General features: G+C 37.3%; 2 protein-coding genes across 4 annotated transcripts in view; both read left to right on the forward strand.

Annotated features, from left to right (window-relative positions):
• LOC311524170 (solute carrier family 22 member 15-like) overlaps window positions 1-5,475 on the forward strand; it is a 57,572-nt gene extending 52,097 nt beyond the window's left edge. The window contains exons 10-12 of one of the 2 annotated variants that reach the window (XM_084635016.1): window positions 1,917-1,989; window positions 2,694-2,857; window positions 4,459-5,475. In XM_084635016.1, coding sequence (XP_084491142.1) covers window positions 1,917-1,989; window positions 2,694-2,857; window positions 4,459-4,462 — 241 coding nt within the window. In that variant the 3' untranslated portion in view covers window positions 4,463-5,475. The remainder of the gene's footprint in view (window positions 1-1,916; window positions 1,990-2,693; window positions 2,858-4,458) is intronic. The other variant, XM_084635015.1, reaches the window with a different exon arrangement.
• A 90-nt stretch (window positions 5,476-5,565) lies between these two features.
• LOC311524120 (uncharacterized protein) lies at window positions 5,566-10,393 on the forward strand. Of its 2 annotated transcripts, XM_084634911.1 has the most exons (4): window positions 5,566-6,117; window positions 8,794-9,199; window positions 9,278-9,347; window positions 9,778-10,393. In XM_084634911.1, exons 1-4 carry the CDS (start codon window positions 6,055-6,057, stop codon window positions 9,833-9,835), a joined length of 597 nt encoding a protein of 198 aa, XP_084491037.1. In that variant the 5' UTR covers window positions 5,566-6,054; the 3' UTR covers window positions 9,836-10,393. The 2 variants fall into 2 exon arrangements, with proteins under 2 accessions (XP_084491037.1, XP_084491036.1); XM_084634910.1 differs by lacking the exon at window positions 9,278-9,347.
• Window positions 10,394-10,750: the final 357 nt, after the last annotated feature.

The raw sequence follows: 10,750 nt of genomic DNA on the forward strand, positions 1-10,750 counted from the left end.
GGATTCAGTTCTCTGAGTTGTAGTGACAGTGTTTTACATGAGCAACATTCTGTTGAATTTTGGATTAAGTTAGTTAAGTACTAATTTTTTAATTGACTCATATTTTCATCTGCATACAAAAGAAGTAAGTATTTTGCATTTAGAAGGCTGTGTTCTCCCCCATTATCATTACAAAATCCACTAACATTCTGGATTTGAGAGACCTAGGGTTTATGGAAAAGAGAGGAAAGATTCATTTTATTATGATTTTTTGTTCAATAAGTTAACTGGTTGTTCTTTGTTCTTTGTATGGATTCTGTCAGAGAAAGGAGGTGTTTGGAGCTGGTGGTAATCTAGAGTGATTGGGAGAATATTAACCATACCTGATAAAGGATGAGAATTAAGAATTTTTGACCCATGTAATCCTGGGAGAAGACATGGGTTTGCCCTGAGTTTTGTTGGCAGAACTCCTACTGGCAATGGCCAAAGATCAGATGTCCACACTGTTGCTGTTAGATGTGCCAGCTGCTTGTGGCACCATTGCCTGAGGCATTATTGGCTTTCCTGAAAACTTGAGAGGGGTAGATGCAGAGGTTGAGTGACTTCCTTGTTTTTCTTTTGGGAGAATGCTAGAGGATAATAGTGAATTGCTTCTTTTTTAAAACCCAAAGTTACTCTTATGTGGGCTTCCACGAGGTTCTTTGCAGTTATCTGTTTTATTCAACATGGGTAAAGGGCTTTTAGAAGTTAGTGAGGAGAAGACCTGGACCTCAGTCATTTTGGTATGTTGGTGACCTATCACTAATTTTATATCTGTCTTGTTTAATCCATTAGCTGTGGTTCAGTGATGTAGCCAGGTTGTGGTTGAGATTAGGGAAATGAGGACAACCAGGCTAAAGCTCAGACTGGATATGACTGAGGTGATGATAGGTTGGGAGAAGCAACTGAAAGATTTGTTGAAGATAATAGCATCCGTGTCTATTCTCTGTCACTCAGGTTCACAACCAGTGGTATTAATAGACCTCCCAGCTGCCGTTAGGCAGTCATGTAATTGCAGTGGCCCAAAAAGAATTTGTATTTGATCAGGAAGTTGCAACCATTTATTTCTGAGGTGGACCTTTCTACGCTTATCCATGTCCTATTACAGTGTACCCTTTATGATGTTGTACCTTTAAAGTTAATTTGAAAACTGAGTGGAATGCAGCAGCCCGGTTGGTACCTGGCGTATCTCTCTAGGAACATGATACACTGGTGCTCCAGGATCTGCACTGACAGGCCACTGGCTTCTTTGTGAACTTTAAGGTTTTCTTTTTGATCGATAAAGACTTAAATGACTTAGGACCTTGCCTGTCGCAGAGACTGCCTCTCTTCCTGTGAGATATTCCATTAGAGGTCCTTAAGCTGGAGTTTACTCAGTGTATAAGGGAGGGAGTTGCTAGATCATTCTCCATGAGGTTCCTGTCAACTTTGGAATTCATTCTGTAGCCCAGTCCAGAGTAGCCCACATTTATTGATTTCTAGAGCATGATGTAAAGCCTACCTGTTTGTTCAGACTTTTGGGAAGTACTGGAGTGCATCCAAGGATGGGTTTTTTTGGCATGGATATCCTTGGGAGATAGGTTGGATATTTTCTCCATTGGCTGGTTATAGTAATTTTTACTGTTACACAGTTGATTTACCTGCTGAACTTATATTAATTACATTAATAGACTGATTTCCCCTCTATCCTCCCCCCCCCCCAAAAAAAAACAAACCCCAACCATTGTCAGGCTGTCTCGAGTCATGGATTGACATTTTAAAAAGTATTTGTATAAATTTCATTTAAAAAAGAAAAATAAACCTTGGATGATACCTGACAATAGAATTACTTGTTAAGGGCTCGTTCTAATCATATCACGTTGTGAAACTACACATCCTTTTTCCCCCCTTTGGTACAGAAATGCTGGCTTGGGTGTCTGTTCAATGACTTGCAGATTTGGTGGTGTTTTGGCTCCATTTGTGCCATCCATGGTAAGTTAACTTTTTATTTTATTCATGTTAATTACTGACACTTTTCCCCCTAAGACTTCTAGTTTATTGGAATAATCTCAGAATTGCTTTCATGATTCTGGCATGGCAGGTAGATCTTTTACAAGGGATACTTATACATACCTCTGCAAATGTATATTTAAGCTCTATTTAATTACAGTATATTGATATAGTCAAATTCCAGACTTAACTAATGAGAGAGGGTGTTCTGGTTGTTGTGTGTTTTGGGGTTGTTTTTTCTGTATTTACAAAACAGTATATCTTTTTATAAAACTTCATTCCTTTGAGAAAAAAGCAAATTAACATTTTATCTTTTACATTAAGTGAGTTACCTAGTATTTATCTGCTGCTGCTGTCTTTGTAAGCACATTTTGTATGGATACCTAGTTAGTACCTGAATGCTCTTTGGCTTGCAAACATTCATAATGGAGATTTTAATCGGAATAATTGCTTGTATAGTGAGTTTTTGATCTGTTCTTTTCTTAATGTATGTCTAAATAATTACCATTGTTAATGGATATTACATACAAGAATGCTGTGAAGAACAGATCTTTTGATATAACTTCTTTGTGTATAATTAATTGAAATATATTTATGAAACATGAACAAATAATGCTGCAATAGTTTTAGAAATATACTGACGCATGAGTTAATTTTGGGTTTTTATCACTGATCTTTAATTTCAGAAGTCTCTTCACCCATCTGTACCATTCATGGTGTTTGGAATCAGTGGAGTATCAGCAGGATTCTTGACTCTTCTTCTTCCGGAAACTCTTAATAAGCCAATTGCAGAGAGCATTGAAGACCTTCAGAGTCCTGTATGCCAAATGCTTAAAAACAAAAAGGCGGAGTAAAAAAACTTCTTTTAATCTAGTTTTTTATTAAAGCAGTTTCCATACATTTTATGCAAGTCCCACTGTAACACACATTTCTAAGTTATTCAGCTTGGGCATTAATCTTAAATTTCTGTTTTTTCTTTATTAATAACATCTTTGCTCTGTATTTGTTAAATAGAGTTTTAAAAATAGTTTGTATGTCAAACAAGAAAGCTTTAAAATAAATTTTCTTGCACTCATTTTCACCTGTGCATGTGATACAGCACAAAAGCCATAGTGCATTTTTCTTATTGTTGAACATAATTTTAAAAAGCAACCTGAAATAGTCACAGTTGATACAGTAAGGCAATTAAGTCACTCTCATGTATTGCATTGTACCCTTTTTATTTATGTCAAGTCCCTTACTAGAATATAATATTTAAAAAAACAGTGTATGATATTTGAGGTGAGTGTTTAATCCCTTATTTATTTCTCCTCTGTTGTTAGAAGCATTTGGAATACTTTCCTCTAGTAGATGAATGCCTAATAAAACTTTTGAAACTGAAAAGTAACTTAGTTTTCTCTGATTAATGGTCAACAATGGTAGTTTCAAAAATACAACGAGGACCATTTGAAAAGATATACTGTAGCTTTAGTTTTTAGCTGAAATTTATTACTACAGTTAACAGTACAGTGACTTCATGCAAATTGATGGAATTTGCATAAAGTCTCTTCAAAGAAATCAGCAAGCATCAGTCTATCACTGTTATACTGTAGAAACGAAAACATTTCCCCCTCCAATCCTGTTTGGTGACACAAACTTTACTGTGAAGAATCAAAACGTAATTATCTCATGATATAGAATGTGTAACACATTCAAAGATTTTTGCATATGTCGTCTTACTCAGATGAATATGAATGGTAGGATTTCTAATGACAACAACAAACGTTATCCTATGAAGTCAACACAGGTAGCTTGGAAATAAAAGAATACTAAGTGTCCTTAACACACTAACAAATTAATGAGTTTTGTTAGTTATGTTAATTATTGTACTAAAGAATTAATGAGTTTTAAGAAATTAAAAGTCCATATATACTTAATGTAGCTTAATATTTGGTAGTACTGAATTCAGTTGAAATGAAAAGAAATTGAAACAGTGTCATTACAAAACCTAATTTCCCCCTACTGTTACTCACACCTTCTTGTCAACTGTTCGAAATGGGCCACTCTCATTACCACTACAAAAGCGATTTTTCCTGCCTTGGTATCTGTTAATTGGCTACTGTTAATTGAATTGTCTCGTTAGACTGACCTCCACTTGGTAAGGCAACTCCCATCTTTTCATGTGCTGTGTATTTACACCTGCTACTGTATTTTCCACTCCATGCATCTGATGAAGTGGGTTCTAGATCACGAAAGCTTATGCCCAGATAAATTTGTTAAGGTGCCACAAGGACTTCTCATTGTTTTTTCTTATACACAGATTTGTGCAGTTTTTTTTTTAGTTTCACTTCATTTTTGAATTTTGATCAACTGAATGTGTGCTGATTTCCCCATTTGACATTAACCTGTGAACATCAGGAAAATAAGACACTTAAAATGGTTTTAATAATTTCTATTTCATCTGTTTAACAGGTAAACCAATTAGAAGAAAACACTTACAATTTCAAAAAACATCTTTCTGGTGAAAAATCAAGCATCTTTTGGTAAAGTGCTTTCATAGTGAAGATGTGGAGCCACTGAGATACCAGAATGGAAATGTCAAGGGGCATAAAGTATAATGCCACTTCCAGTATGCTGCACTGTTTATTTTTATGTGGAGGTCAATTGAGAAAATGGAGAAAGTTTGCCAAAATTTGTGGAAAACGAGATGGAAAATCCTTGCATTAATTTAATGACTTACATAAGCACACTCTTTGGACACAAGATACAGTTTTTATATATAAAAGAAATGTAATATTCTTTATTTTGTTTTGTAAGATGTAACTGCTAGCTGTGAATTGAAATGTAATGATGAAATTGAGGTAATATGTAATAAGTGTTTTTTAAAAGATATTTTCTGATTGGAAGGTTGCAGGGCAGCCTAGTATATTCAGGTATTCTGTAATTGTTAGAAATAATTGTATCCTGTGGATGCTAATGTACTCAACAGATTTTTTTTCTTTTTTCATTTTCTTTAGACTACTGCATACCTCATAATACAAAAAGACCAAAGATTTGTATAGATTATTGCCTTAACAGTAACATTAATAATGTAAGAAACTCAATCAAATTGATCAGGAAATTTCAAAGGAAAGTATATTAACTTTAATGCTGGATACAGTAGGGTTTTTTTTTATAAGATCCAGTTGAACAACAAAGGAATTTAACATGAAAAATTGCAACATTGGAAAGAATAATATGAGGTCTTTGCAGACAAGAGGTACATGTAAAAGAGGGAGTAAATTAGTACTGAACATTTAGTGAAATATTCATTCAAAAAATGCAATTATCCAGTAGCTAAATGTTAGCTATAATTGCAAAACTAGAATAAAATTATCAAAAATGTATCAAATATGATATATAATCGAAAATTATTATTTTCAATTAGAATTGGAAATATCTGCAATAGAAAAATTAATTCAATAGATTTCACTTACCAATTAAAATATTTATTTTGGAGTAGGGATATCATAGTTGTTACGATTGGTTCACCAAAACAGTATTGTAATTTAAATAAAAAAATATATATAAATGTAAAATTAGTGTCTCTTTTATGTGTAAATTTGTCATGCTTTTATAAGGATATTTCCTTTCATTTGGACTTTGTTAAATGCATCTGGTAGGAAAAGCCAGTGTATTTTGACATAATTTTCATATTTAGACTATGAGCCTGCAAGTTATAACACATGGACAGGCTGCTGTGCCTCTGTAGAACCCCAGTAAAGTCTGTAGGGGCACTACAGTCCATCTGAGTGTTATAAATGGCATGATTGAATCCTTGAATTGTATAAAAATATTTAAAATCACAAACTACAGTTTGCAGAGAAAGTTATGATTTTAGATTGCATAAAACATCTATATATTTGCATTTGTTTTAAGACCTGTGCCAAAGTTCAAAGTAACACGAAGCACACAATTCTTATTTTCTTATGTATATTTAGTTGCCTTATATTCCATTTTTGCAGGCTTTAGAACTCAGCTGGTGAAAGTGTTCTTGAATACCTTCTGGTAGTCTCTTACCTTCCTTTAATGTTCATAACCACAACAACTGAGGATACCTCTTCAAAGGATAATTACATCATCAAGGAAATGGTAAAGAGGAGCTTTAGAACTTTTTATTATGAAAAGCTCTGTTGATTCTTATTTTTTTGGTAATAAAAATTGAATCTTAAACATATCGTTTTCTTAGAAGCAGAAATAACACATTGAGATAGGATCTCCATAAATACATCATTGTATGGTGAATGTCTCATGTCCCCCTTCTGCCAGATGTTTAATGTATCAGCCTCAATAATGAATTTTCCACATCCTTTTATTCCAATTCTTGTAGAAAACAGGTAATAAAAATAAATGGTATTTAAAATGTGTTTATATCTCCCAATTTTTTAAAATTTGGAATATATCCTGCTCAGCATTTACTAAGTTTTTTGTAAATTTGACAGTTTGTTTAAGTCTATTCCTGGGGAATTCTGTGCCAAAAAATTAAAAATTCTGTGCACAATATTTTAAAATTCTGCAAAATTCTGCTTGTTTTATTCATCAAAATTAACACAATGTAATCCTGACATTTGCAATTATTTTGGTAGTTTATTTGAAAATACCTGTCAGCAAGTATGTCTGTAATAATACAGACAACAAAAAAGATTCAAGAAATATTTTTTGACAAACAGATTCCTTATTAGGCATATTAATATAGAACAGGGGTCGGCAACCTTTCAGAAGTGTTGTGCCAAGTCTTTGTTTATTCACTCTAAGGTTTCGTGTGCCAGTAATACATGTTAACGTTTTTAGAAGGTCTCTTTCTATAAGTCTATAATATATAACTAAACTATTCTTGTATGTAAAGTAAATAAGGTTTTTTAAATGTTTAAGAAGCTTCATTTAAAATTAAATTAAAATGCAGAATCCCCCGGTCCAGTGGCCAGGACACGGGCAGTGAGAGTGCCACTGAAAATCAGCTCGTGTGCCGTCTTTGGCACACGTGCCATAGGTTGCCTACCCCTGCTCTATTTTGTAAATGCAGAACAGAATTTATTTCCCCTTGTTTTGCACAAAAGGAGAATCTTTGGGTGAGGTGGTACTGCAATATACAAGCTATACAAAATATCAGCCACTTTTGAGATTTCCTGTTAGCACACCATGTAGGCACAACAGATTGTGTTAAAGAAGGAGCTAGACTTCCTAATTTACATTTTTTTGTGAATTTACTTCAATTATATTAATTTTAAAGATATATTTAAAAACAAAAACACAAAGGAAAAACCACCATCTAAATACTTGATAGGTCATGATTACTCCTATGAAGTCAGACAGACAATAGAGTAAATTCACATTTGGACATTTAATACACACAATTTGGTTATTTGTTCAAAAATCATTTTGTATCAAAGAAGTCCTAACTACTGACAGCTATTAGGTGGTCTACATCAGGAGTTCTCAACCAATAGCTGGTGACACATACCTTAAAAACAATAAAGAATACTATACACATCTGGTTGTTGTGTACGGCTTACCATTGTCAGGATCTGATGCGGGGAGGGGAAATTCCTTCAGATTATTCCTCAGAGCCTGTCTGTGCCAGCCTTTCTCCCTAGACAGCTGCTCACAAATGAAGCCCCATTCCAGGAATCAAAACACATTTAAATGGTTTGTTGCCCTTTGATCTGGTAGTTCCTAGCATTACACTATTGGGTTTACAGCATGTTGGAGACAAGATAAAGGATCTTGGAAGCTAACAACTTGCCCCCAGTGTGTCTCTGTTGTGTGCAGATAGGTATTCTTATCTGTTGCCATTGTGTTGCCATCCCATTGATTTCAAGCATTATAAGGCATCTAATAAATGTTCCACTTATTCCAATACAACTTAGATTAATGCAATCACACATGAAAGTCTTATAACTGAATATGAAATAACTTCTCTCACTCACCTGGTCACATACAGTTTTAGTACCATTATCATATTTTAAGATTCACAGCAATAATGGAGGTCTAGTAGTAATGGGGCAAAGCACAAAATGTCTAATAAGGTTTTGTTGGAGACAACTTCTTTCAGAAGGTGGAGGAAGTAACTGGGAGGGCAGCCATTTTAGACTTCATTCTGACTAACAGAGAGACTTGGTTGTGAGTCTGAAGGTGGAAGGGAGCTTGGGTGAAAATGATCATGAAACACGTATATTTCGTGAGTCTAAGGAAAGAAAGGAGTGAGAGTACCAGAATAAGGACAATGGATTCAAAGGATGACTTTGATAGAGTCAGAGAACTGGTAGCTAAGATCCCATTGGAAGAAAATCTAAAAGAAAAAAGAGTTCAGGAGAGCTGGCAGTTTCTCAGAGACCATATTAAAGGCTTAGAAGCAAACTATCCTGTTGTGAAGGAGAGATAAGAACACTAAGAGGCCAATATGGCTGTATCAGGAATGTTTTAATGACCTGAATATCAAAAAAGAATCATACAAAAAGTGGAAATGTGAACAAATTGCTATGAATGAGTGCAAAATAATAGTGGAAGCATGTAGAGATAAAATCAGAAAGGCTAAGGCTCAAAGTGAGCTACAACTAGCATGAGATGTAAAAGGCAATAATAATAAGTTGTATAAATATGTTAGGAACAGGAAAAAGATGAAGGACATTGTAGGTCAGCTACTTAAAAGAGAAGGAGATGACAGCATGGACTGAACGGGAGGTACAGGATCTGATCGCTGTATGGGGAGAGGAATCCATACTCCGTTCCAGTTTTTGAAATGCCAAAACATTTGTCAAAATCTCCCAGGGCATGAAGGACAGAGGCCATAACAGGGACCCGAAGCAGTGCCACGTGAAACTTAAGGAGCTGAGGCAAGCAAACCAGAAAACCAGAAAGGCAAACGGCCGCTCCAGGTCAGAGCCCCGAACATGCCACTTCTATGATGAGCTGCATGCCATTTTAGGGGGTTCAGCCACCACTACCCCAACCGTGTTGTTTGATTCCTTCAATGGAGATGGAGGCAACATGGAAGCAGGTTTTGGGGATGAGGAAGATGATGAGGAGGAGGTTGTAGATAGTTCACAGCAAGCAAGCAGAGAAACCAGTTTTCCCGACAGCCAGGAACTGTTTCTCACCCTGGGCCTGGAGCCAGTACCCCCCGAACCCACCCAAAGCTGCCTCTTGGACCCGCCAGGCGGAGAAGGGACCTCTGGTGAGTGTACCTTTTTAAATAGTATACGTGGTTTAAAAGCAAGCCTGTTTAATAATTAATTTGCCCTTGCATTCGCAGCTCTCCTGGATGTACTCCCAAAGCCTTTGCAAAAGGTTCTGAGGAGGACAGCCTTATTCCATCCACCATGGTAGGACACTTTACCACTCCAGGCCAGTAGCACATAGTCGGGAATCATTGTAGAACAAAGCATTGCAGTGTATGTTTGCTGGCGTTCAAACAACATCCTTTCTTTATCTCTCTGTGTTATCCTCAGGAGAGTGATATCATTCATGGTCACCTGGTTGAAATAGGGTGCTTTTCTTAATGGGACATTCAGAGGTGCCCATTCCTGCTGGGCTGTTTGCCTGTGGCTGAACAGAAATGTTCCTCACTGTTAGCCACGGGGAGGGGGAAGGGGCTAGCCACGTGGTGGGGGGAGGCAAAATGCGACCTTGTAACAACGGCACATGTGCTATGTATGTAATGTTAACAGCAAGATTTACCGTGAAAGAGTGTACCTATTGTTGTATAAAATGTGTCTTTTTAAATACCACTGTCCCTGTTTTTTTCTCCACCAGCTGCATGTGTTTCAAGGATCACAGGATCTTCTCCTTCCCAGAAGCCAGTGAAGATTAGAAGGCGAAAAAAACACACTCATGATGAAATGTTCTCTGAGCTCATGCTGTCCTCGCACACTGACAGAGCACAGACAAATGCGTGGAGGCAGACAATGTCAGGAAAGCACAATATGACCAGGAGGAGAGGTGGTGGGCTGAAGAAAGTAAGTGGTGGGCTGAAGAGAGGGCTGAAGCTGAAAGGTGGCGGCAGCATGATGAGTGGAGGCAGGATTCAATGCTGAGGCTGCTGGAGGATCAAACTAATATGCTCCAGCGTATGGTTGAGCTGCAGGAAAGGCAGCAGGAGCACAGACCACTGCTACAGCCCCTGTGTAACCAACCCCCTCCTCCCCAAGTTCCATAGCCTCCTCACCCAGATGCCCAAGAATGCGGTGTGGGGGCCTCCGGCCATGCAGCCACTCCACTCAAGAGGATTGCCCAAGCAACGGAAGGCTGGCATTCAATAAGTTTTAAAGTTTTAAACTTTTAAAGTGCTGTGTGGCTTTGTCCTTCCCTCCTCCACCACCCCTCCCGGTGCTTCCCCCCTCCGCAACCCCTCCTGGGCTACCTTGGCAGTTATCCCCCTATTTGTGTGATGAATTAATAAAGAATGCATGAATGTGAAGCAACAATGACTTTATTGCCTCTGCAAGCGGTGATCGAAGGGAGGAGGGGAAGGTGGTTAGCTTACAGGGAAGTAGAGTGAACCAAGGGGAGGGTCTCATCAAGGAGAAACAAACAGAACTTTCACACCGTAGCCTGGCCAGTCATGAAACTGATTTTCAAAGCTTCTCTGATGCGCACCGCGCCCTCCTGTGCTCTTCTAACTGCCCTGGTGTTTAGCTGCGCGTACCCAGCGGCCAGGCGATTTGCCTCAACCTCCCACCCCACCATAAACGTCTCCCCCTTACTCTCATAGATATTGTGGAGCACA

This window comes from Lepidochelys olivacea, assembly GCF_965140295.1.
Source record: "Lepidochelys olivacea isolate rLepOli2 genome assembly, chromosome: 7".
Classification (NCBI taxonomy): Eukaryota; Metazoa; Chordata; order Testudines; family Cheloniidae; genus Lepidochelys; species Lepidochelys olivacea.

What these genes read in the sequence shown, in the direction of transcription:
- LOC311524120 (XM_084634910.1), top strand. Translation starts at nt 6,055, where the DNA reads ATGTTCATAACCACAACAACTGAGGATACCTCTTCAAAGGATAATTAC. An exon ending in ATTACATCATCAAGGAAATG is followed by an intron (nt 6,118 to 8,793) that starts GTAAAGAGGAGC and finishes AAAATCTCCCAG; the next exon opens with GGCATGAAGGACAGAGGCCA. An exon ending in AGGCGGAGAAGGGACCTCTG is followed by an intron (nt 9,200 to 9,777) that starts GTGAGTGTACCT and finishes TTTCTCCACCAG; the next exon opens with CTGCATGTGTTTCAAGGATC.